Source organism: Aquarana catesbeiana, linkage group LG01, assembly GCF_042186555.1.
Source record: "Aquarana catesbeiana isolate 2022-GZ linkage group LG01, ASM4218655v1, whole genome shotgun sequence".
NCBI lineage: Eukaryota > Metazoa > Chordata > Amphibia > Anura > Ranidae > Aquarana > Aquarana catesbeiana.
Genome location: NC_133324.1, coordinates 515090563 through 515114951, shown reverse-complemented (window position 1 = coordinate 515114951; position 24389 = coordinate 515090563). Strand labels below are relative to the sequence as shown.

The 24389-nt window shown below is 41.8% G+C and overlaps 1 protein-coding gene across 3 annotated transcripts in view; it reads left to right on the top strand.

The window, feature by feature from the left end:
- POLRMT (RNA polymerase mitochondrial) overlaps positions 1–24389 on the top strand; it is a 287623-nt gene that overhangs the window by 100188 nt on the left and 163046 nt on the right. For all 3 annotated transcript variants that reach the window (XM_073594039.1, XM_073594038.1, XM_073594037.1), the window contains one exon: positions 11793–11923. In XM_073594039.1, the coding sequence (XP_073450140.1) occupies positions 11793–11923 (131 nt within the window). The remainder of the gene's footprint in view (positions 1–11792; positions 11924–24389) is intronic.

Below are 24389 nucleotides of genomic sequence, written 5' to 3'. Positions count from 1 at the left end.
GCAGAACCACTGCTTAAAACTGGCTTACATGCCGAATCGGAATCTGACTCAGAGAGCTCCCCGCTGCTCTCGTCCCTCAGGCTAAGAAGCTGGTATGCCTCCTCACTGGAGAAATATTTTTTTCGCCATACAGGTGACTCTGGGCTGTGGTGCGATAGGGCACTAGGACAGATGGGGCTGCACTGCTGGGTGCTGAAGAGGGTGCACTTATGTGCACTGATGAGGTTGCACTGATGTGCACTAATGCATTGCGGCTGCACTGATTAGCTGGCACTGATGTGCACTGATGAGGCGGCACTGACGGGCACTGAAGAGGATACAATGATAGGGTTTCACTGTAGGGCACAGATAAGCGCTATAGTGGCACTAATTTACATGCCTCCACCATCCGCAGGTCTCCTCTCTGCTCACCCCCGTCCTTTCCCCCTCCCCTACCTGCCTGTCAGCTAGGGAGTCTGTGTGAGCTCCCGCTGCTGTTCATAAACGAAACTTTTAAAAAATGTGCTGCCAGCCCATCTTTTAAGCTGCCATTCTGCACTTTGTAATTGTTAAAAACAAAGCCTTTAAATGCTGTACCTCTTTGTCATGTATCTTCAGGCCAGTCACGTGACTCCTGGCCGCTCACCTACTCCGATCCAGGGCTACAGTGGGAGGTATTTAGAGGCATTACTTTTAACAAACAATTGCACAGTTCAGGATGGCAGCTTTAAAATGGGGGGGCTGGCAGTGAATCATAGTGCAGGGTTTAACCACTTCTGGACCAGTACTATTTTGACACTTGTTGCTTACAAGTTAAAAATCTGTATTTTGCTAGAAATATACTTGGAACCCCCAAACATTATATATATATATATATATATATATATATATATATATATATATATATATATACACAATATAATATATATTATACACACACAGTGGGGACAGAAAGTATTCAGACCCCCTTAAATTTTTCACTCTGTTATATTGCAGCCATTTGCTAAAATCATTTAAGTTTCTTTTTTTTCCTCATTAATGTACACACAGCACCCCATATTGACAGAAAAACACAGAATTGTTGACATTTTTGCAGATTTATTAAAAAAGAAAAACTGAAATAGCACATGGTCCTAAGTATTCAGACCCTTTGCTGTGACACTCATATATTTAACTCAGGTGCTGTCCATTTCTTCTGATCATCCTTGAGGCTGGGTTCACACTGGTGCGACACGACAGCCGTCCTACTTTGGATCCGACTTTGCCCTGCGACATGAAGCCGGCATGTGTCCGACTTTCAATGAACGGGGATCCGACTTGGATCCCTGCCAATGCCCGGCATTGTTTGGTATTAGGGGGAACTCCGCGCCAAATTTTAAATAAAAAACCGGCATGGGTTCCCCCTCCAAGAGCATACCAGGCCCTTGGGTCTGGTATGGACCTTGAGGGGAACCCCCTACGCCGAAAAAACGGCATGGGGGGTCGCCCCCAATCCATACCAGACCCTTATCCGAGCACGCAGCCCGGCCGGACAGGAATGGGGGTGGGGACGAGCGAGCGCCCCCCCCCCCCCTCCTGAACCGTACCAGGCCGCATGCCCTCAACATGGGGGGTGGTGCCTTGGGGGAGGGGGCGCGCTGCGGCCCCCCCACCCCAAAGCACCTTGTCCCCATGTTGATGAGGACAAGGGCCTCTTCCCGACAACCCTGGCCGTTGGTTGTCGGGGTCTGCGGGCGGGGGCTTATCGGAATCCGGGAGCCCCCTTTAATAAGGGGGCCCCCAGATCCCGGCCCCCCACCCTATGTGAATGAGTATGGGGTACATCGTACCCCAACCCATTCACCTAGGGAAAAAGTGTCAATTAAAAAAAAACACTACACAGATTTTTAAAGTAATTTATTAGACAGCTCCGGGGGTCTTCTTCCGACTTCGGGGGTCTCTCCGGTTCTTCTCCGCGCTCTCCGGGTCTTCTGCCGGGCTCCTCCGCTATTTTCTGCTCTTTTGCTATAGCGGAGGAGCCCGGTCTGCTGCCTTCTTCTCTTCGGGGGTCTCTCCGGTTCTTCTCCGCGCTCTCCGGACCTTCTGCCGGGCTCCTCCGCTCTCTTCTGCTCTTTTGCCGCTCTTTTGCTATAGCGAAGGAGCCCGGTCTTCAATCTTCTGCCTTCTGCCTTCTGCTCTCTTCTCCTGATGTTGACACGACGCTCTCTGGGGCTGGAATGCACTCTGAGCGCTCCGCTCTGACTTATATAGGTGGTGACCACGCCCCCTTATGCCGTCACAGTCCCTGGGCATGCTGGAGGGGGCGCGCCCCCTCCCCCAAGGCACCACCCCCCATGTTGAGGGCATGCGGCCTGGTACGGTTCAGGAGGGGGGGGGGGGCGCTCGCTCGTCCCCACCCCCATTCCTGTCCGGCCGGGCTGCGTGCTCGGATAAGGGTCTGGTATGGATTGGGGGCGACTCCCCACGCCGTTTTTTCGGGGGGGAACCCATGCCGGTTTTTTATTTAAAATTTGGCGCGGAGTTCCCCCTCAAGAACATCTGAGCACAAGTCGCGTGCCGAAGTCGGATCATGCAAGACGGCAATCCGACTTTGATCCGACTTCAATGATAGTCAATAGGCTGAAGTAGGATCAAAGTCGGACCAAAGTAGTACAGGGAGCATTTCTAAAGTCGGAACGACTTGTGTCGGACCAGTTAGGACGGCTCCCATAGGGAAACATTAAATTTCACACGTCATGCGACATGAGCTCCCAATGTCGGAGCGTTTGTCGGACCAGTGTGAACCCAGCCTGAGATGGTTCTACACCTTCATTTGAGTCCAGCTGTGTTTGATTATACTGATTGGACTTGATTAGGAAAGCCACACACCTGTCTAAATAAGACCTTACAGCTCACAGTGCATGTCAGAGCAAATGAGAATCATGAGGTCAAAGGAACTGCCTGAAGAGCTCAGAGACAGAATTGTGGCAAGGCACAGATCTGGCCAAGGTTACAAAAAAAATTCTGCTGCACTTAAGGTTTCTAAGAGCACAGTGGCCTCCATAATCCTTAAATGGAAGACGTTTGGGATGACCAGAACCCTTCCTAGATCTGGCCGTCCGGCCAAACTGAGATATCGGGGGAGAAGAGCCTTGGTGAGAGAGGTAAAGAAGAACTCAAAGATCACTGTGGCTGAGCTCCAGAGATGCAGTCGGAGATGGGAGAAAGTTGTAGAAAGTCAACCATCACTTCAGCCCTCCACCAGTTGGGGTTTTATGGCAGAGTGGCCCGACGGAAGCCTCTCCTCAGTGCAAAACACATGAAAGCCCGCATGGAGTTTGCTAAAAACACCTGAAGGACTCCAAGATGGTGAGAAATAAGATCCTCTGGTCTGATGAGACCAAGATAGAACTTTTTGGCCTTAATTCTAACTGGTATGTGTGGAGAAAACCAGGCACTGCTCAGGCACTGCTCATCACCTGTCCAATACAGTCCCAACAGTGAAGCATGGTGGTGGCAGCATCATGCTGTGGGGGTGTTTTTCAGCTGCAGGGACAGGACGACTGGTTGCAATCGAGGGAAAGATGAATGCGGCCAATTACAGGGATATCCTGGACGAAAACCTTCTCCAGAGTGCTCAGGACCTCGGACTGGGGCGAAGGTTTACCTTCCAACAAGACAATGACCCCAAGCACACCGCTAAAATAACGAAGGAGTGGCTTCACAACAATTCCGTGACTGTTCTTGAATGGCCCAGCCAGAGCCCTGACTTAAACCCAATCGAGCATCTCTGGAGGGGTGCTTCTACTAAATACTGAGCAAAGGGTCTATATACTTAGGACCATGTGATATTTCAGTTTTTCTTTTTTAATAAATCTGCAAAAATGTCAACAATTCTGTGTTTTTCTGTCAAAAAATCAACTTAAATGATTTTAGCAAATGGCTGCAATATAACAAAGAGTGAAAAATTTAAGGGGGTCTGAATACTTTCCGTCTCCACTGTATATGTATGTGTATATATATATGTGTGTGTGTGTGTGTATGTGTGTGTGTATATATATATATATATATATATATATATATATAATTATTATTAAATATACATTTTTTTTTTCTTTTAGCAAAGACCCGTTTATTCAAACTCATTTTTTTGGGGAAAAAATACACTTTTTTTTAATTAAAAAAAAAATAAGAAAAATGTAAAGTTAGCCCAGTTCTTTTGCATATTGTGAAAGATGTTACACCGAGTAAATTACCCAACATGTTACGCTTTAAAATTGCATGCACTCGTGGAATGGTGACAAACTACGATACCTAAAAATCTCTATAGGCGACGTTTAAAATTTTTTAACGGGTTACCTGTTTAGAATTACAGAGCAGGTCTTTTGCTCGAATTATTGCTCTTGCTTGAACGATCACGGCAATACCTCACATGTGATTTGAACACTGGTTACATTTGCGGGCGTGACTTATGTATGCGTTTTGTTTGGTGCGCGAGCACATGGGGGGCTTTTAAAATGTATTTTTTTTTTTTTTATTCATTTTCTTATTTTTTCTTTTATTCAACACTGATCACTTTTATTGCTGTCACAAGGAATGTAAACATAGTGATGATTTCCGTGGGACCAATACCACTGTTTAACCACTTGCCGCCAAATCACGTACCTGTACGTCATTGGCTTCAAGTGGTTGTATGCAGCTGCAGGCATCACCCTGGAACCGTTTTTTAGAGCCGACGGTCGGCTTTCCTGTAATCACAACCGATGTGTGAGACCCCAGCCACCAGCCGGCACGTCTGCCGTCTGGCCAGAGGCCCGAACAAAGCAGGAACCGGCTTTAAACAGGTCTCGGATGTAGTAACCCAAAAGCGACGTCACTTCCGGTTTAATCAGCAGCCAATGGTGGCATTTAAAAAAAAGTCCAAAGTATTCAAAAACGCTGATCTTGGCATTTTGAATACTTTCAAGTACAGAGGAGGTGTTTGGGGTCTTTTAGATCAAATACCACCAAAAGAAAGCTCTATTTGTGGGGAAAAAAATGATAACATTTTTATTTAGGTACAGTGTTGCATGACCGTGCAATTGTCATTCAAAATGTTACAGCGCTGAAATCTGAAAATTGGCCTGGGCAGGAAGGGGGTGAAAATGCCCGATATTGAAGTGGTTAAAGGAACTCAGGCATTTTTGCTATGAGGGCATGATGGACAGGATGGTCAACACTTGGGTTACTGTGCATCCTTCTACGGACATACTTACCCCAGTTCCACACTGTATTTTGTAAGTACCCCAAAAGTGTACACCCTCACTGACAGCAATGGCAGAAGCCAGGTGTAAGGGAACCCTGACAAAAAAACTCAGAGTGACCGTGTTTGCACTGCAACTTGACCCTATTGTTTGCACTGGAGACGGTCTCTGCATCAGATTCTCGTTCTATCTCACGTGTGCAACAAGCAGCCTATCTGACCAAGACAGATTTGTCTGCAGCTTTGACGGACTTTCTCAGACAGCTAACCATTTTAAACTGGCCATAGATTGAAATTTGGCTGGCTCAGCAGGGGATAGCCAAATTTTGATCCATGTGTGAGCATCCCTGTTCGACAGAAATTGAACGACTTTTGTTGAACAGGAATGTTGGAAACTTTGTTGATCATTGGCTGCAGTCAATTGGCAGCAACCACTGATTAGTGTATTGTGACAGCAGAGTCTCCCACTGTCAGAATACGGTGTTGCAGTAAGGAAGATTGCTTCATCCACCTTGCTTATGTGGATGGAGGAATCTGCTCAAAATTTTTTCATTCAGCCTGTTGGCCGAATAAAAAAAACAACCTATCTATGGCCAGCTTTAATACAACCCTAGTTCCAAAAAAATCTACATAAAAACTCAGTGCAATGATTCCACACTTTCAGTTGGGACCCTTGCGGCCACTTTGATTTGGGAGATCTCAGATAACTGGGTCTGCAGTATGGTGTCCACAGGATACAAGCTAGAATTTCTCTGCTTTCCTGCTTCATGCTTTATGTGCTCAACAGTGTCTTCAGATCAAAGCAGTTTTTTTTGCAGCTCTGTAAAAGGACTACTGTTCCAAGTGGTCATTCCACCTGTGCCAGTAAAGAAGTCTCAATGCTTTTCCTTCAACCTGTTTCATGTTTCCTCAGCCAAACAGAGAAGTTCGGCCTATCCTAGGCCTCAGGGGGCTCAAGTTCCTGAAAATTTAACATTTTAGAATGAAGTCTTCCTAGTAGATGATTGTTTCACTTTATCGGGGGGCTTCCTGATGTCATTTGGCATCAAGGATGCCTGCCTACACATTTTTTTTTTTGAACTGTGCAAGAGCATCGCAATTACCAGCTTACCCTTTGGCCTGTTCACGGAGTGTTTCAACGTTGTTGGGAACCCAAGGGATTCCAATTGTGGTATGCCTGGACAACTTGCTCCTATGAGAGCAACTGCATCTATGACAGACGCACAACAGCCAAATAACAGCGAAGAGGTTCGGCTGGGTGCTAAACCTTCTGAAGTCCGTCTTGAATCTGATCCAACACCTGGGGTCAGGTGTAGTTCTGGAGACGTCTCATGCAAGCTTCCACAGGAGAAGTGTCTGTCTCTTGGAGTCCGTGTGAAGTCATCAAAAGGTCCATCATTCTGGATATGCATGAGAGTGCTGGGAAAGATGATAGTCACCTTCAAGGTGGATCCCTGTGCACAGTTTTACTCCAGATCTCTGCAGATCAATATTCTGGCAGTATGGGACAAATGTCGGGAGTCCATGGGTCAGCCAATGCATCTGACTTCCAAGACCAGAGCAGCTCTGAAATTGTGGATATCCACACACATGCTGGATGCAGGGTACACCTTCCTTTAGAGGTCGACCGATATATCGGCCGATATTTGGCGTTTTTTATTTAATCGGCATCGGCCGATTGTGCTGATAAAAAAGGCCAAAAATAACTTCAGCGCATCTTGCAAATGACTTATGTAATAGAAGTCAATGCAAGTTGCCTGAAGTCTTCTGTGAAGCGACTTCTCTCCTCTCTGAGCAGCCTGTCAAGTCTGATAAAAGAAGCTGAAAGGATACAATGTTTAGACTTATCAATGGACTGAACTCTGTGTGTAGAAGCTCTCAGTTTCACCATTTAAAGACTAAATCTTTTCTGACACTTGTTGCTTACAAGTAAAAATCCTGTATTTTCTGCTAGAAAATCACTTAGAACCCCCAAACATTATATATATATATATATATATATATATATATATATATATATATATATATATATATATATATATATATATATATATATATATAATTTTTAGCAGAGACCCTAGGGAATAAAATGACGGTTGATGCAATATTTTATGTCACACGATATTTGCGCAGCGGTCTTTCAAACGCTTTTTGTTTTGAAAAAATACACTAATGAATTAAAAAAAAAACTAAGCAGTAAAGTTAGCCCATTTTTTTCGTCCAAAAGTTTTGATTACCTGTTTTTGTGTATTTAATATTTAAGATAGTGTTTTTTTGTTTTTTATCTAAATTATACATACAAGTGAACTGATTGGAGGTTTGTTTTGTTTAAAAAATGTTTAAATGTAAAAAAATTTCTGTATCACTTATTACTTAAGGTTGCTTCCACACTGGAGTGGGCATGCGTTGACGGTAAAACACTGCTATTTTTAGCGGCAATTTATCGTCATTTTAGCGGCGTGATTCGGCTGCTAGCGTGGTGCTTATAACCCAGCTAGGGGCCGAGGAAGGGGTTAAATGCGCCGCTGCCGAAACGCTTTGCAGGCGCTTCGGCAGCGGTGTGCATTCATTTCAATGGGCAGGAGTGGTGGAGCAGCGGTATGCACCGCTCCAAAGATGCTGCTTGCAGGACTTTTTTTTAACATCCTGCCAGCGCATCGCCTCAGTGTGAAAGCGCTCGGGCTTTCACACTGAGACTGCAGGGGAGCCGTTTTGCAGGCACTTTACAGGCGCTATTTTTAGCCCAAAAGCGCCTGAAAAACGCCCCTGTGTGAAAGGGGTCTAACTGTTAGATTTTATGAGATGAAGGGGGGGAAAAAAATAAATAAAAAGGGCCTAACATATCGGCCCCAAAAAATCGGCATCATATATCCGCCATCGGCCACCGCGATTTCTAAATATCGGCATCGACCAGAGAAAAACCCATATCGGTCGACCTCTACTGCCTTTCCAATGAAGTGGCTGGGGTGTTCTGGAGCACCTCTCCATTCAGGGAAAGCGGTCATCAGAGGAGCAGAAGTTGCCAATCAACATCCTGGGACTTTGGGCAATTTGACGGTCTCTTTTCCTTCAGGCTTTCCCTGTAAGTGTTCAGTCAGATATTGACACTGGTGGCATACATCAACCTTCAAAAAGGCACAAGAAGTCATGCTGCTCAGGAAGAAGCACACTTAAAATATAACTAAAGGCAAAACTTTTTTTTTCAGTTTTGGACAAAGTGGGGATAGATTATAACATTGGTTTTTAGTGCTACAATTTTCCCCTTAGGGAGATTCACCATTTCTGTTTGTCCTGTTTACTGTTATCAGTAATAGTAAAAGAAAATCCCAAATTTTGGTTTGTCCACAGAACAGTAATACAGGGGAAATCTTCCAATGGGGACACTAGTCCTGGTGACCTAAGGGACCCCAAGGGTTTCGCTTAATTTGCAGAGATTTATTCTCTTACTGTTTTAGCTATAGGACAGGAAGTTAAGGTAAGTCTCCCCAATGGAACATGGCAAAGACGGGTCATAACCCTACCTTACTCTATCCAAAATGAAAAAAGTTTTGCCTACAGTTCCCTTAATCTTGTCTTGGGCAGAACTTCATGATCAGCCACCTCTGCTGTTGAAGGGACAGATGTGGATCTCTTGGCTTCCAGATTAAACAACAAACTGCAGAATTGGATAAAGGTGGAGGGCATTTGGGTGATCTTAATCTTACTGGCCTGGCCAAGAAGACGCTGGTATGCTTAGACCTCTAGACTGTGGGCTCTTCAGAACATCCAGACCTGCAGTCACAGGGTCTGATATTCCATCCTGCTTTACGGTCATTGGCTTTGACTGTGTCACTGTTGAAGCCCAGGTCCTGAGAGACGGGAGTTTCAGACTCTGTGATTCTTACCCTTTTCACGGCTAGAATGTTGACCTCTAGTAAGGTGTACCACCCCCCCTCTGGCTCCAACCATATGCTTAAAAAAAAAAAAAAAAAATTCAGATTGGAATCCATGCGTCTGGCGCCCAGCATGTAGATCAGGGGGCTGGGCGCATGGATGGGGGGGGGGGGCACCACTGGCGGGGGGTACCTGCCTTTTTGACCAATGTCCATTCACCTGAAGGTGGTAACATAACTCGTGTAGTAATGACTGTAAAGTGGTTCTAAAGACTCAAGGTTTTTTCCCTTATGCATTCATTTAAAAAACCTTTTGGGTGCATCTCTCTGCCAGCCTCCTCTTGTACTTACCTGAGCCCATCCCGATCCAGCTATGTGCATGAGAGCAGTGGCTCTCTGGGGTCTTACTCTTCATTGGCTCACTCAGCAGCGGGAGCCATTGTCAATCCCAGCCTATGAGCCAATGAGGAGAGAGCGGGGGGTGGGGTCAAACCGCGCTGTGTGTGTGCGCATGGATACACAGAGCGCAACTCGGGAGGCTTGCTATTGGGGGCACTCAGTGGGGGTAGGAGCCAGGACTGCTGGCAAGGGACCCAAAAAAAGGGGATCGGGACTGCTCTGTGCAAAACCATTGCACAAAGCAGGTAAGTATAACACGTTTGTTTAATCTTTCCTTAACTGATTCCCACCCACCTTATAGTCAAATGACGACCGGGCGGGACTGCTCTAGTTCTGGGAGGACTTCCCCCCTTTGTAGGCATGAGGCGATCAGTGGTTAGCCGTGTCAGCGTATCACCGATCGGGGTAAAGAGCCAATGACGGTGGCTCTTTACCATGTGATTAGCTGTGTATAATCACAGCCGATCACAATGTAAACACACTTGTCGGTTATCAGCATTCCCTTCCGTGTGCTGTCACAGTGTGAGGAGAGGAGAGAGCCAGTAACCGGCTAGTGTGAAAGGGGACAGCGGCACTGATCATCAGTGTAGACCCAATAGTGCCCATCATTACTGCCTATCAGTGCCAATTAGTGCCCACCAGTGCTGTCAATCAGTGCCTCCTCATCTGTACTGACAATTAGTGCCACTATCAGTGCCCATTAGTGCCGCATATCAGTGAAGCTTCATCAGCACACATCAGTAAAGGAGAAAAATTTCCTGTTTGCAAAATTTTATAACAGAAACTTAGAAAAAGGTTTATTTTTTCCCCCAAATTTTTAGGCTTTTTTCGTTTGTTTAGCAAAAAAAAAAAAAAAAAAGAGGTGATTAAATACCACCAAAAGAAAGCTCTATTTGTATGAAAAAAATGATACTTGGGGGTTATTCAAGCCGTGTTAGTGCAATTGTGACAGAGAAAATTGAGTACTGTCCGTGATACTTTTTTATTTGCACTAACATCATTTTTCATAGATAAGCTTTCGGGGTGTGTCCCCTTCTTCAAGGTCCAAGCAGTACTGATTCACAAAAGTTTTAGCAGAACGTAAATTGGTAAAGGGTTTTTTTTGTTTTGTTTTAACATTTTACCATCTGCTTAAACTTTTGTGAATCAGTACTGCTTGGACCTTGAAGAAGGGGACACACCCCGAAAGCTTATCCATGAAAAATGATGTTAGTGCAAATAAAAAAGTATCACGGACAGTACTCAATTTTCTCTGAAAAAAATGATAAAAACATTTAATGAGTACAGTGCTGCATAACGGTGAAATTGTCACTCAAAGTGCAACAGCGCTGAAAATTGGCCTGGGCAGTAAGGGGGTAAAAGTGCCCAGTAGGCAAATGGTTAAGAAACACTTTTGTCTTGTGATTTTCTCCAAGAAAAAGATTTACAGGTAAATCAAAAATTCTAATTTTTAATGGCTATCAGCGTTTCCAGATCTTTGACTAAATTTTAAACTGTGCTGATATGGTTGAGTATTTTTAGTAGAGCTGCACAATTCTGGCTAAAATGAGAATCACGATTTTTTTGCTTAGAAGATAGATCACGATTCTCTCACAATTCTCGCGGCGTAACATCATCTTTAACATTAAAACAAAAAAATTGGGCTAACTTAACTGTTTCGTTTTTTTTTTTTTTTTTCATTGAAGTGTATTTTTTTCCAAAAAATTGCATTTGAAAGACCGCTGGGCAAATACAGTGTGACATAAGATATTGCAACAATTGACATTTTATTCCCTAGGGTCTCTGCTAAAATATATATAATATTTGGGGGTTCCAAGTCATTTTCTAGCAAAAAATATTGATTTTAACTTAAGAAGTGTCAGAAAAAGATTTAGACTTTAAGTGGTTAAACTTCCTGCATTTACACAACTTGGCTGACTGCCTGGGTTATTTATTTACACAGAAGTTCTATCCCTTTGATCTAAGAAGGAAGCTTAGTTACAATGTTCCAAGTTAAAGACTTGGCAGAATGCCCTGATACTTTCTTTTGACAGCTGAGTGAGCAGATAAAGTCTCTCCACTTGTTTATATGAAAGAATCGGCAACCTCTGCAGGAGAGATCGTCAGGGGAGGTGAATCAAGATCATGATTTTTTAACAATTAATTGTGCAGCTCTAATTTTTAGTAGAGATAATTTACTGCTTGTACTTTCTTGGGTGACAATGTTTTTGTTTCCTTCCATAATGACTTGTTATATTCTGGCCCAGCATGCTTTATTCATTCCTTGACTGTTCTGTTTTATAACTTCAAATGCAGCTTTTTATTCTGTTCTTGTTTTACAGGCCTCATTGCCTGAAATTGGTCATACTTTCACACTGATGGATAAGGCTGGGTTAAAACCAAATCTTGGATCATATGCTGCAGCATTTGAGGCTTTTGGTCGCATTGAAAGCAACACAATAAACATTAAAAGGTACAAATAACCCTTTCCTTTTGTAGTAGTAGTCTTCAGTATGGTAGTTTTGACAGGTTTGATCAAATTGGTTTACAGTGAAGTGCTTAGCTCAGCCTAGTGACATAACTGGTATTTCTGTTCAATGTGCCAAGTTTCCATGTGCCACTGACAGCACTTCTTGGGCATTCAGACACCACTAGAGAATGCTACGTGTGAAATGCAGTTATAAAGGTAATTGGTCCATCTGGCATGTGTGGTTTGGTCATTGATGTCAAAAGGTCAGACTCCTCTTCACTGCTGTTTAGTAAAGCTAGCATACTGTATGTTTTACAAAAAAAAAAAAACAAGTGACTTTTTAACTGCCTGCAAGCACACATTGTTAGCAGAGAAAGCATATCCTCAGATGCTGCTCATGTGCTATTAGTGTTACTGTGCTGGGTGGTGCTAGTAATTGCTAATAACAGAGATCCAGAGGTACTAGGACTACGTGAGCTTGTGTGGGGAGAGGTTATAGTGCAGGGGAGTTCATGTATGATTTTAGATAATATACTTTTTCTGAATAGTATGTATAGTTCAGTCATTATGTTAATTTCATTGGTTTATGGGAAGGCTGGAGGAGTATTCAAACTGGGCATAAGGGGAGAGAGTGAATTGGATTATAATAAGGCAGACAAGTCAGACAGGGGTAAGTCCCTATTGGTGGGTGGAATAGGGAAAGATGGGGGGAGGGCTATGACAGGTGATAAGAAGGTCCCCATTTTACAAACAACCATTACAAATGGTACTATTTGTAAGAAAATAAAAAATATGCAAAATATGTGTGCAAGTTGTGACAACTTATTAAAGTGTTTGTTCACCATTGCCACGCGTCTGTCAAGCAAAATAGGTGAGTTGGAAGCTTTGGTGCATGAAGAGATCTATGATTTACCATATTTATCGGCGTATAACACGCACCCCAATTTTAAGAGGGAGGTTTAAGGAAAAAATGTTTTCATAGCCCCCTTTACAGTACACAGTCCCCCTCCTCCTATCCAGTACACAGCCCCCCTCACTAGTACACAGCCCCCCATCCAGTATGCAGCCCCCCATACAGTATACAGCCCTCCTCCCCAGTACACAGCCCCTCCATCCAGTATACAGCCCCTCTCCCCACCCAGTGTTAATGAGGAGGTAGAGACTCAGCTTTTTGCACAGATTAAAAGGGCTGGGACAGTGATAATAATGTGGGATTTTAACTATCCAAGGGTTTGATTGGAGTAATGGCACTACAGTACCACTTTACTACTACATTTATAAACCTATTACAAGACAATTTTATGGTACAAGTAAAACAATTTAAATACAGATAGCCACACTAAAATAAAATATAAACATCAATGTGCCCATAAAATAGATCTGCACTTAATAAAAGAAAATCATGCAAAAATCATTGCTGGTGCATCATCACTCTTCTGTGATTTAATGTCCCAGTTCAGTGCGGTGCATGCTATTCACCACCGATCTACAGTGAAATTCTCCACCGACCAAACTATTCACTCACAGATGCCCTTAAAGTGATTGAAAACTCTCTTTTTTTTTTTTTTTTTAAATTTTTTATTAAAATAACAAACATGTAATACTTACCTGCTCTGTGCAGTTGGTTTTGCTCAGAGCAGCCCAGATCCTCCTCCTCTTGGGTCCCTGGCTGGAGCTCCTGGCTCCTCTCTCCTGTTGAGTGTCCCCACAGCATGCAGCGTGCTATGGGGGCACCCAAACCGAGCTGCAGCTCTTTGTGTCCATCCAGACACAAAGCTGCTGTTCACCCCCCTCTATCTCCTGATTGGCTAACTGAGTTTGATTGCCAGCAGCAGGAGCCAATTGCGCCGCTGCTGTTTCTCAGCCAATCAGGAGAGAGAATGAAGAAAGAATAGTAATGAAGGGCAAATCTTTCAATAGGGACACTAGTTCTGGTGACCTGGAGGTCCCCAATGAATTCCCTTAATTTGCAGGGATTTCCTCTCACTTCTTGTTGGCTATGGGACAGGAAGTGAAGGTAAATCTCTGCAATGAGGCACCGATGATTATAAGTCTCCCTTGCTCTATCCAAAATGGAAAAAAAAATTGCCTATAGTTCTATGTTAACCACTTGCTGACCAGTCACGGCAGTTGTACTGCGGCAGAATGGCACGGCTGAGCGAAACAATGTTATATAACGTTGCTTCGCCGTGTGGCCACTAGGGGTGTGCGTCCCCTGCTCGCCCACAGAGCCGATGCGAGTGCCCGGAGGTCGTGATCACCGCTGGGCTCCTGCGATCGCTCTGGGCACAAGGAGAACCAGGATCTGTGTGTGTAAACACAGTTTCCATTTCACTGAGGGGAGAAGTGACAGATCGTCTGTTCATAAAGAGTATGAACAGCGATCTAGCTCTTCCCCCTAGACAGTCCCCTCCCCCCTTCAGTTAGAACACACACTAGGGAACACATTAACCCTTTGATTGCCCCCTAGTTTAACCCCTTCTTTGCCCGTGACATTTTTACAGTAATCAATGCATTTTTATAGCACTGATCGCTATAAAAATGCCAGTGGTCCCAAAAATGTGTCAAAATTGTCCGATGTGTCTGCCATAATGTCGCAGTCCCGATGAAAATCACAGATCACCACCATTACTAGTAAAAAAAAAATTATAATAAAAATGCCATAAAACTGTCCCCTATTTTGTACACGCTATAACTTTTGCGCAAACCAATAAACGCTTATTGCAATTTATTTATTTTTTTTACCAAAAATATGTAGAAGAATACATATCGGCCTAAACTGAGGAAAAAAATATTTTTTTTATATATTTTTGGGGGATATTTATCATAGCAAAAAGTAAAAAATATTGCGTTTTTTTTTTTTCAAAATTGACGCTCTTTTTTTGTTTATAGCGCAAAAAATAAAAACTGCAGAGGTGATCAAATACCACCAAAAGAAAGCTCTATTTGTGGGAAAAAAGGACGTCAATTATATTTGGGTGCAACTTCGCATGACTGCAATTGTCAGTTAAAGCGACGCAGTGCCGAATCGCAAAAACTGCTCTGGTCAGGAAGGGGGTAAAATCTTCCGGGGCTTAAGCGGTTAATAGCCAAAAGGTCATGTCTGAGCATGTTAGACCCTTTGCAAAATGATCTAGAGTGGGTGACTGGGGACAAAGAGAAGGCAAAATCACTAAATACCTTCTTCAGCTCTGTGTATACAAAGGAGAATGGGGGAGCTCATGTCCATAATGGGGGTTGTATTGGCACAGCCCCAAATGATCCAAAATGGCTCAAAATTGATATGGTCCAGAAATATTTGGACAGAATAAAGGTGAATAAAGAACCTGGACCAGATGGCATACACCCATGGATCCTAAAAGAATTTCATTTCAAAGCCACTGTTTCTAATTTTTAGGGACTTTTTAGTGACTAGATGTGGTCTGTCAATGTGGTGCCTATATTTAAAAATGGGTCAAATTCTTTACCAAGTAACTATATAGACATGTTAGTTTAACTTCTTTAGCTGAGAAGATACTTGAGAGTTTAATTAAAAGACCACATAGATGAGTTTGTGCTAGAAAAAAGAATCTTTTAAGCAAAAGTAAGAATGGATTGATGAAAGACAGAAGTTGTCAGACAAACCTGATTACTTTTTATGAGGAGGTGAGCAATACCTTGGACAGAGGCATGGCTGTGGACGTGGTATACCTGGACGTTGCAAAAGCTTTTGACACAGTTACCCACACGCAGGTAATGTGTAAGGTAAAATCTACAGGCTTGGGAAAACTCAGTTTATAACTGGATAGAAAACTGGCTTAAATACTGTATTCAGAGAATAGTGGTTAATGTTTCTTACTCTAAATTATGGATGCTCAACCTGTTGCTCTCCAGCTGTTGCATGACTACAAGCCCTATTATGCCTCTGTCTTTGGAAATCATGCTTGTACTGGTCAGGCTTGCAATACCTCATGGGACTTGTAGTTCCTCAACAGCTAGAGGGTCACAGGTTGATCACCCATACTCTAAATGGTCTAGGGTTGTAAGTGGTGTACCCCAAGGTTCAGTGTTTGGACGCTTACTTTTTAATTAATTTATAAATTATATAGGTTCTGGAATTAAAAGTATCATTGCAGTGTTTGCAGATGACACCAAGCTGTACAGTGGAATAACGTCTTTGCAGGATGTCTCCAATTTACAAGTGAACCTCAATGCACTGTCTAATTGGGCGACTATGTGACAAATTATGTTTAATATTGATAAATGTAAAGTTATGCACTTGGGTGCTAAGAATATGCATCCATCGTACATACTAGGGGGAGTAAAACTTGGGGAATCAATGGTGGAGAAGGATCTGGATGTTCTGGTAGATCATAAGCTTATTAATAGCATGCAATGCCTAGCTGCAGTTTCCAAAGCAAGAAAAATCCTTTCTTGTATTAAGAGGTATAGACTCCAGAGAGAGATATCATTTTGCCCCTGTACAAATCATTGGTAAGACCCCATGCGGAATATGCAGTTCAGTTTTGGACACAAGTTCGCAAAAAGAATATTGGGGAACTGGAGAAAGTGCAGAGAAGAGCACCAAAACTGATAAGAGGCATGGGGGAGCTCAGCTATAAGTAAATATAAATACACAAGTGGTTGATATGGTGAACACGGTGTAGCGTTCTTCACCTTAAGGTCATCACTGTGGAGAAGGCGGCACTCTACGTCTGGAGGAAAAGAGATTTAATTTCCAAATACGGAAAGGTTTCTTCACAGGAAGAGCTGTGAAAATGTGGAATAGACTCCCTCAAGAGCTGGTTCAGGCCAACTCTGTAGATTGTTTTAAAAAAGGCCTATATTTTTTCCTAAATGCACATAATATAACTGGATAGTGATATTTATAGGTAAAGTTAATCCAGGGAATATGTGATTGCCTGTTGGGGGATCAGGAAGATTATTCCCCCCCCCCCCCCCCCCCCACTGAAGCAAATTGGATTATGCTTTATTGGGTTTTTTTTGCATTCCTCTGGATCAACTGTTGGGTAAAGCAGTGGTCCTCAAACCTGTCCTCAGGGCCCACTAACAGGCCAGGTTTGCAAGATAACTGAAATACATCACGGGTGATATCATTTGCTGCTCAGTGATTGCAGTATTCTAGTCTGCATCTCCCCAAGGTAATACATAAAACATGGCCTGTTAGTGGGCCCTGAGGACAGGGTTGATGACCACTGGGGTAAAGGATTGTATATATGGAGGTTTTCTATTTGTGCGTGTGTTTTTTTTTTTTCCCCCTCTATTTTGATTGAACTGGATGGACTTGTGTCTTTGTTCAACCAGATTAACTATATAAATTGCAGTCAGTAAAAAGGATGTGTTAAAGTGGAACTATACTGCATCTAAGCACCACTAACCAAAAACACTATTTCATTTTTTTTTTTTTTTTTTAAGAAGACCAAAAAGTTTTTATTAATGACTTGCACAGGTTTACAGTAAAAAAAAAATGGAAGTACAAAATAATGTATAAGAATGTATACAACAGGAGGCACATGCTCGGAGCGGACAGCGACTGACATGTCCCGCTGAGACTCCGTTCTTCGCGGCCACCACAGGCGCCCAAATGGCAGGGTTACTAAACAAAAAGCAAGCTGATATCCTCCTTAGTACCCTGTGAACCAAATATTGGGAGCTGCACGCGGCAAAACAAAAGTGAAAAGCCACAAGGAAGAACCACTCAGAGGCTTCTGTAATATGGCTCAGTCAAATTCTCCTCACGCAGCTAAAGCACACGCTGACAAGAAACAGCTGCATTTACCTCAGGAACTGTATGACACAGACAGTGAATACAGCGCCAGCCACAGCAAGCAGATACATTATACCCAAATATATTAAAGCAAAGAGAGAAAATGCTACAGAAAGCTTTAAAGCAGACCTCTGACCAAATTACAGAGAAACTGACAAAAGAAATACGTGATTTAGGCCACCGCACAGCTGAATTGGAAAACAGAATGGATGACATTGAAACTAATGTACTATCACATGACAATGAAATTGAGATTCTTAAAGATGAAAATTTAACGCTGCAAGTGCGTTTATAAGACTTCGAGAATAGAGCATGTCGATCAAACTTCCGCATATGTGGTATACCTGAGTCAATCATTGACCTTCAATCGACTATGACTCTTTTTTAGGAATTAACACCGTCAATACCAGTTGAAAGATTGGAAATGGACAGAATCCATAGAGCTTTGGCGCCACGCAAAGCTGAAGGTCCCCCTCGTGACATAATTGTAAAGTTCCACTTTTTTCTCACAAATGAGCAACACATGACAGCTGCCAGGAACAAAGAATCTCTTACTTTTCAAGGACATTCATACCAGATTTTTGCTGACTTATCCCCAATAACAGTTGCTAAACGGCATGCGATGAAACCTTTGCTTCAAAATTTCCAACATCACCATATCCTTTATCAATGGGGATTCCCATTTTCTATTTGTTTTTACATTTCAAGACACCAAATATTCAAGCAGATCCTCCGAAGAATTACAGAACACATTGGAAAATCTTCATCTATACAATGAGCCCTCTACCAGCCCTCGTCAATGTACATCATCCAATTCTCCACAAAGTGCCTCTAAGCCTGGAAATGACAGAAGCAGACAAAGTTCATCAAAAAGGGGTTGATTCAATTCTCCAGACCTGGACCCACCGGACACAATGGACTAAATGCATTTTGCATTTCTCTCTGAAGCTCATTCAACTTTACGGTTCACCTATCCTATCTTTAATTTTAAATATTTCATGTTCTTAATATGTTATGAATTAAATTGTATAACCCTATATACAACTATTTACATATAATTAGGATTTGTTAAAAGGAATACTATTTAATCCTACTCTTATGTCTTAAGCCAAAATCGGATGCCTAAATTAAAAATTTTTTTAATTTTTTTAATAAAATTTGGCAGCGGGGGACCAGAGAATTGGTCACTGCTGCCTCCATTTTTTCTGTCCTAGAACTCTCCTCCACTTGGGTTACAGTGTGAGGAGCCTCCTCAGATAGACTTTGTGCCTCTGAGCTAGCAAATTTCCGTGCTCAGTACGCCATTGTTTTATTTTTATGTATATATTAGTAATTATAACTTACTTTAACCCCTTCCCACTGACCGTACGCAGATGTGCGTACTCGGCTTTCGGGGGTTATACCGGGATGATGCCCGCAGCTGCAGGCATCATCCCGGTACCGTTGTTTCGAGCGGGCGTTCGGCTATCCGTATATAACAACCGATGCGGCTAAAAGCCGATTGGCTGTTATACCGGAGGAGCGGGAGGGGATGCCCCCCCTCCCGCTGCTCTTACCGGGCCTCCCGTGCGGGAGGCCCGGTGTCCAATCGGCTGCCTCCGGCGGCTGTGGGCGGGCTGGAACGAAGCTGTGGACGGCTTCGTTCCAGCCTTCTCAATGTAAACGTGGAAGCAACGTCATGACGTCACTTCCCGTTTACTCGGCTGCCAATGGCGCAGAATTTAAAAAAATACACAGTATTCAGAATCGCTGTTTTCGGCGATCTGAAAACTTTGAAGTGCAGAGGAGGGATCGGAGGTCTTTTAGACCCCCGATCCCTCCATAAAGAGTACCTGTCACCACCTATTACTGTCACAAGGGATGTTTACATTCCTTGTGACAGCAATAAAAGTAAAAAAAAAACAAACATTTTTTTTTTAAACACAATTTATAAGTATAAAAATAAATAAAATAAATAATAAAAAAATTTTCTTAAAGCGCCCCCGTCCCCGCAAGCTCGCGCAGCGAAGAAAACGCATACGGAAGTCGCGCCCGCATATGTAAATGGTGTTCAAATCAAACATGAGGTATCGCCACGATCATCAGAGCGAGAACAATAATTCTAGCACTAGAACTCCTCTGTAACTCTAACCTGGTAACCGTAAAAAAAATGTAAAGCGTCGCCTATGGAAATTCATAGCTATCATAGTTTGTGGCCATTCCACGAGTGTGTGCAATTATAAAGCGTGACATGTTTGGTATCTATTTACTCAGCGTAACATCATCTTTCACATTATACAAAAAAATTTTCACATTATACAAAAATAAAAAAAAACACCGCTGCACAAATACCGTGTGATATAAAATATTGCAACAATCTCCATTTTATTCTCTAGATTCTCTGCTAAAAAAATGTATATAATGTTTGGGGGTTCTAAGTAATTTTCTAGCAAAAAATATGGATTTTAACTTGTAAACATCAAATTTCAAAAATAGGCTTAGTCATGAAAGGGTTAAATATGACTCTTATTCATTCTTTCTTCTCTGATAATCTACTTCTCCTTTCTCCTCTCTTCTTTTATCCCATCTGTCCCTGGGGTTTCTCTGATTCCGCACCTGATAACAGAAATATATCGATATATCTTATGTAAGAATTATATATGGCGCCTTTTAAATGTTCTAACCTTAAATGTCCAAGGCCTAAACATTCCTTATAAACGAACTAAAGTATTCAGATCTTTATTCTCTGCAAAAGCCCATATAGTGTGCCTCCAAGAGACGCATTTTACTGAAACTTCAATCCCTAAATATTTTGGGACATGCTACCCCCAAGTTTTTACTGCTTCAGCTAAATCAAAACGCAGAGGAGTACTGATAGCATTTCACCGAACTACAACTTTTTCCCTCATAACAGAGATCAAAGATCCAGAAGGCCGCTATCGCATACTTTTGGGACACCTATGTGATATCCCACTAACAGTTGTTTCCTATTATGCACCTAATAAAAGACCAACATAATTCCTCTCTCACTTGCTCCAAGTAATAGATTCACATAAAATGGGCACACTTTTGATATGTGGTGATTCAAATCAAATTCTATATCCCTAGCTAGATCAATCCCCAACTCCAACCGTATCCAGCTCTCAATCTCAAAAGTTTTAAAGACTCCTTCAACAACATTCACTGCTAAATCCATTGCGTGAAATGAATTCTTCAAAAACGTCAAGTCTCTTTTTATTCCCACCCACAGAAATCTTTTTCCCTTATTGACCATATCCTAATATCTATAAGTATGTCACCAGAATTGCTCAATTCTTATATTAACCTCCATAGCGGTATGATTATTTCAGATTTTTGCATCTCAAAGCGGCGCAATTATTTTGCATAGAAATTTGGCGTTTTTATATTGTAGGTCTGTAATTAGCAATAACACACTTCTATCTGTCCACCAAGAGTCTAGTAGATATCCCGGGTATGATGAAGTTTGAAACACAAAATCATAAATTATAATATAATAGATAAATATAAATAATTAAAAAAAAAAATAATATAATAATAATAACATTTCTCCACGATTCACTATCGCTCAATTCTGCAAGTGTTCTAATTTATTATCGCTGTTTTCTAGCTGGTCTAAAGCCACTTTTGACGTAAAGGGACACTTTTTGGTTGCTATGGACAATCTCAAGTTTCCAGGCAGAAGAACAGTATATATAATATAAAACTGCATGCAGGGCATGGGCCAAAGCACTGGGGACAGAAGGGAAGTGAAATGATTTCATACAGTACTGTAATCTGTAAGATTACAGTACTGTATGTGTTATGATTTTGACATTTTTTTAAATTTGCCGCCAGTCTCCGTCTAGTGCATCGTGACGCTCGCAGGGAGCGGAGCTTGGCACAGAGAGGCTTCAGGCAGAGGACGGAGCCCGCAGACAGAGCGGGGGCACATCGCAGGGTCCTGGGGACAAGGTAAGTATACCGCTCCAGGATCCTGATCCTGAGATGTAATCTCGAGTGTGGCTCGGGGTTACCGCTAATGGTGCTGAAATTTAACCCCGAGCCACACTCTGGAATACCGTCAGGGAGGTTAAACCTTACACTTGGACAGATCAATGTGCGATAATTTCAACCTTTACTTTAATCCCAAAAACTCAAGACCCCACATGGCACATAAACGACTCAATTCTCACACACCCATCACATTCAACTGACTTAGAATCAGCAAACAAAGAATATCTGGGAAACAGTGATACTCCTGATATATCCCCACTGACATTGTGGGAGGCCCATAAACCTGTTCTTAGAAAAACGACTACTACAACAAAAACTAGAAAAATAATTCAATGACTGCCACACAAATTTCCAATCTAACTCTACATCAGTGTCAAAAAAACAACTTGAAAAGGCAAGTTTGAATCTTGACCTATTCCTATCAGAATTGGTGGACAAAACATTACATAAATCTAAACATAAATTCTACTTTAAAGCTAATAAACCTGGCACCCTTCTTGCACATGCGCTTAAAAAATTAAATAACCCCTTTAAGCCAATTCGCCTAAAAATACCCCATGATAAATACACTAGTAACCCAGTAAAGATCTTACACATCTTTCTTAAACATCTTACTTCTTTATACAAAAAAGAAGAATCCTTCGACCAATCCTCAGCAGAATCATTTTTTTCACAAGTTAAACTTCCGACCATTTCTCAAGTTCAATACGATATCCTTGAAAATCCTATTAAACCTATAGAAGTCGAAATAGCAATTAAATCCCTTAAGTTAAATAAATGACCAGGCCCTGACGGATTCTCAGCCCTCTACTATAAAAAATGTTCCCATATTCTTACTCCTATACTGACAAAAGCATTTAACTCCCTACTTAACAAACAATCCTTCTGACCCGAAGCAATAATTTCAATGATCCCTAAACCTCAGTATGATGACTCATCTTGTACTAACTTTAGACCTATATCCTTATTAAACCTAGATATAAAACTACTAGCGAAAGTAATGGCATCTCATCTCAATAATATAATTGGTTCATTAATAAGCAAAGATCAAGTAGGTTTCATCCCTTTACGACAAGCAGCAGATAATGTTCGCAGAACAGCATTATTGATTCAAGCAGCTAAAACAAGACGAATACCTCTGTGTCTCCTGTCATTAGATATCAAAAAAGCATTTGATACAGTGACGTGGCCCTACTTAAATTTTGCTCTACAAAAATGGGGCTTTGGCCCTCATTTTCTTAGCTGGGTCACTTTACTTTATAATAATCCCAAGGCATATGTTAAATATGCAGGATACAAATCAGACATGTTTGACATAAATAGAGGAACACGTCAGGGTTGTCCTCTCTCCCCACTCTTATTTGCCTTACTCATTGAACCTCTTGCCCAGGCTATCCGTACAGACCCCTCAATCAAGGGCATAGATTTAGCAGGCCATCAACATAAATTATATCTATTTGCTGATGATATATTAATTTTTATGTCTTCCCCTCATATTTCTGCTCCCAATCTTATAAGCAAATTAGATCACTTTGCCCAAATTTCTGGACTAATTATAAACTCACAGAAATCAACAGCTTTAAACGTCTCTTTATCTCTGCAAACACTACAATAAGCTCAAACATCTCTCCCTTTTACATGGTCAACATCTCACCACACGTATCTAGGTATTACTGTTACCCACAATCTATCTAATATCTTCTCTGCTAACTATCCTCCACTACTACGAAAAATCACTTATCCTCTTAAACAATGGTCCTCTTTGCCAATATCATGGATTGCTAAAATAAATGTAATAAAAATGACTGTACTACCTAAAATGTTATACCTCTTTCGTGTATTACCCATTCCTATCCCGGCATACTTCCTTAGGAACCTACAACGTAAAACGCAAACATTCATATGGAGCTCCTTAAAATTTCGCCTACCTACCCACACTCTTTATCTTTCTAAACTTAAAAGTGGATTAGGTTTCCCTAATTTTACTGATTATTTCCATGCAGCACAAATAGCACATATTCCCAAATATCACACGAAACACAAGGTCCCCCTCTGGGTAGCAATTGAATCAGTCAACTGTGATCTGATCTCTATACCAAATCTAATATGGTCTAACTCTTCTGACCATAAAATAATAAAAAACAGGATTACTAAACATACAATTGCTATATGGGATAGATTCAAAGTAATCAAAGGACTGCAATCTCCGCATATATATCTTGTATCATTTATTAGAAATCCACTTTTCTACCCAGCTCATACATGTCCTAAAACTTTAAAAAAATGTATTTCTGCTGATTTAACACAACTCTATGACCTGATAACGAACACTTCACTAAAAACATTTCCTGAAATATGTGAAAGTCATCAGTTTCCAGATTCATAACCCTTTCGTTATCTACAGATCAAAAACATTTTTATGCCATTTATACAAGGTAGAGATAATCTATGTGACCATAACGAATTTCGAACGTATTTGTAAAAATGACTCCCACTCAAAGGGGATTGTGTCAATGTTGTATAGTCACCTGAATACTTTGCCTGTTACAAAAACACCCTCCTATGTGGAAAAATGGGAGGAATGATCTTGGTTTTCACATGGACTCATCCAAATGGGATAAAGTCTGTGCCAATACCAAAATATCTTCTCAAAATATAGTAGCCTTAGAGGCGAACTATAAAGTACTTATGCGTTGGTATCTGGTCCCT